The sequence below is a fragment of the Cariama cristata genome, unplaced genomic scaffold (assembly GCF_000690535.1).
Source record: "Cariama cristata isolate BGI_N322 unplaced genomic scaffold, ASM69053v1 scaffold24212, whole genome shotgun sequence".
NCBI classification, from domain to species: Eukaryota; Metazoa; Chordata; class Aves; order Cariamiformes; family Cariamidae; genus Cariama; species Cariama cristata.
In genome coordinates, this window is record NW_009603663.1 from 1,401 (window position 1) to 4,505 (window position 3,105).

Here is a 3,105-nt window from a genome sequence, read left to right on the forward strand (position 1 = left end):
AAGCAGGCAGCTCCAAAAACCTTCCAGCCCCCACTTACCCCTGGGAGCATGATCACGGGTGTCTGAACCACGCCGCACGGGCGGTGGGTAGGGAGGAAAGCCGGCATGATCTGAAGGGCAGGCGGCACGTCGTTTTCGTAACGTGCAGAGGTAAGACAGGGGGTGAGACGGGGCTGGGGATACGAGGCGATGCAACGGTGAGACAGACCTCGGTGTTGTCCCAGCATCTCCTGGGTGCCTGGGCTGGTACCTACCTGTCCGGTTAGTGGCACGAGTGGGGCTGGGCTCAGAGAGGGCAACAGAGGAGATGTTGGTGGGAGCAGCAGAGCAGCACGTGGAGAAACACGGTGGGCTGAAGCAGGCTAGCACGCTGTGAGCGGGCGAGCCGAGGACGAAGTCATGCGTGTCCTCTGGGACTGCGGGGCAAAGTGGAGCAAGTCAAGGGGAGAGGCACCTAACAGGACCAAGTGCCAAGTGTCCCCAGCATTCCTTCCACAAAACAGAGCCCCCAGGACCTCCCAGCATGAAGACAGCAACAGTGCCAGCAAGCCCCTGGCATGGAGGAGCTGCCACCTTCATCACCCTGCGCCACAACCCAGCATCGTCTGTGCCTGCGACCTACCGTGGTGCGTGGGGGTCCTGCCGCTGGCTCTGTCCGACGCAGCTGTGGACTGCACCACCTGCGTTTTATCAAAGTTCTGGCTTGACCTGAAACGCAGGAAAATATGGTGAAAACCTCCACCGTGGGGGACAACGGTGTCACTTGTACGTGGAGAGAGAACCCTGCGCCACAACCCAGCATCGTCTGTGCCTGCGACCTACCGTGGTGCGTGGGGGTCCTGCCGCTGGCTCTGTCCGACGCAGCTGTGGACTGCACCACCTGCGTTTTATCAAAGTTCTGGCTTGACCTGAAACGCAGGAAAATATGGTGAAAACCTCCACCGTGGGGGACAACGGTGTCACTTGTACGTGGAGAGAGAAGTGGCTCTAGCAGTGAGCAGGGCGATGGGACCCGGTGCGTGGAGCAAGAGGAGACGTGGAGGGTGCAAGGGTGAGGAGGAGCGCAGACTGGAGGGATCTGGGAGAGGGAAGGCAGGAGAAAGGCACGCTGGCCGTGAAGACAGCACGGAAATGCCACCGCAGATTGTGTGGCAGTCCCACATCTGGCAGGGACAAGCCCCAGCTGGCTCAGAGGACACCAGCAACGCTCCCTCGACTCTCCCTGCGGAGCGGGGTGTACTCAGCGGACCCCATTTCCAGCAGTGATCTCCAGGGTGGATTTATGTGCTCGGGTCTCAACATGTTAGGCCATAAGGGGCTCCAAGCGCTCCCCGTTCCCTAAGGGAGGTGCCCCTTCTCCCTCGGAGACGAGACTTTTTTCTCCCGTGTCTGCACGAGGAGCCCAGAGCAAGACCACTTTGGGCACCAGCTGCGGAGACGGGGATAAACCACGGCTCTTGCCATCACGCACTGTAGCTGTCCACCGAGCAGAAATTTTTACTGAGCTCCTAACAACACAGATGTTCAGGATTTTACCTGCCCAGGCATAGGAGCAGTTCAGTTGTATCTGTCCCGCATTTTCCCTGTCCCATCCCCATGTCCCGCCTGTCCCCTTAGCATCGCTCAAGGGTTTCTCAAAGATCAACAGAGCTTTCGCTCGTTTAGAGAAATCAAACCACCACTTTGTCACCTGCAAGACTTATCTTATTACACATATTTCTTTTTCTGGTGAAAGGAGACGCAACACCGGTCACCTAGAGGGAATGTGGGCACAAACCTCTGCAGGTAACCTCCACCCCAGCCAAAAACCCACCCCGTTCCTCATGGTCCTCCACTGCCTCCTCAACACTTTCCAAGCACGGCTTTATCTTGCGTCCCAGGAGCAATCACTTTTTTAACAGCGTCCTGTGAAACCCTCTGATGGGGAGTGCTTAGAAGAACAAATTAATCGTGCCCTGCCCTGCTCTTCAGGCAGCGCTTTGTTCCAAGGGTGCCGGCAGCCCCGCAGGACCCGTTCGCCTTTCGGGGAGGTGGTGTGCACCAGCCCTGCAGACCCCATCACCGGAGGGCTTTACAGCTCTGTCCCTAACGAGTAACTCCGCCAGCACCTTTCCAAATATTCCCAGTGGTGACGGCTCATAAAAAGAAATAATTTAGGTTTGTGGGTTTTTTTCTGTTCTTCTTTTGCACGGTAAGCTGTCCTGTACCGGAGAGTGACCCTCCACAATAAAGCTACTCACGACAAAGAGGGGGTAGGAACAGCTTTTTGGTTAATTCTTCAAAGTCTTCATCCTTTTCACATACTCACTCCACTCCTTTCACCCTGTCTCCTCCTGCTCTACCTGTAGTATGTAATTTCTTTACGTAGCCTTTGATTAATTGGTTCTTTAGCCTCCTAATCCCAATTCCCCCTTCCTGACGAGGTCCATAACCCTTCCTCTCGGAGTCCCACTTGCAGAAGTATATTCATATCCCTTCCTTCGCTTTCAATTTTGCTTAAGATTCTTGGTCCTCTGTGGTGGAGGTGGAAGAAAGAAGAGGAATTGAGAGGAGGGATGCAGCCATTAAATAACAGTATAATGAAACAGTAACATACCGTGGACAGAGAGCGACCGGGACCCCAGGACCCCTGTGCCGAAAGAGGGCCAGGAGACAGGCAGTGGGCACAGCAAAAGAGCTACAGGGCAGTGAAGGGAGACGGGAAGAGAAGGGACGTCGGTAGGAGATGGGGAGGATGGGGGGGAATGAAAGAGGATATGGAAGATGATGGAAATGAAAAGACAAGAATGGGGAAATTAAAGACAAAGTGGAAGGAAAAGGGGTTGGATGAGGGGTGTAACCAGAACAGGAGGGAGAGAAATAGGACAGGGAGAAGAGAGAGAAAGAGAGACTCATTATCTGGAAAGGCGAGCTCCCGAGGGGGTGCAGCGTGCCCACGCCGCCGGACCGGGGCAGCCTGCCGGGCTGGGGCCCTTCCCTCAAGGCTCTCTCCGCACCAAGGACGCCGTTTGCAGAGGAAAACTCTTGCCCAGGACAGGCTGGTCCAGCCCCACTGCCATCGCCGGGACGATGCTGTTCCAGCCCAGCTGAAGAGGCACCCAAAGA

General features: G+C 55.8%; 1 protein-coding gene across 1 annotated transcript in view; it reads right to left on the minus strand.

Moving 5' to 3' along the window:
• MYRF (myelin regulatory factor) overlaps positions 1-3,105 on the minus strand; it is a gene marked incomplete at both ends in the record, with an annotated part of 12,214 nt that overhangs the window by 1,397 nt on the left and 7,712 nt on the right. Inside the window, 2 exons of the mRNA XM_009695289.1 lie at positions 255-416; positions 823-908. Of these exons, the coding sequence (XP_009693591.1) occupies positions 255-416; positions 823-908 (248 nt within the window). The remainder of the gene's footprint in view (positions 1-254; positions 417-822; positions 909-3,105) is intronic.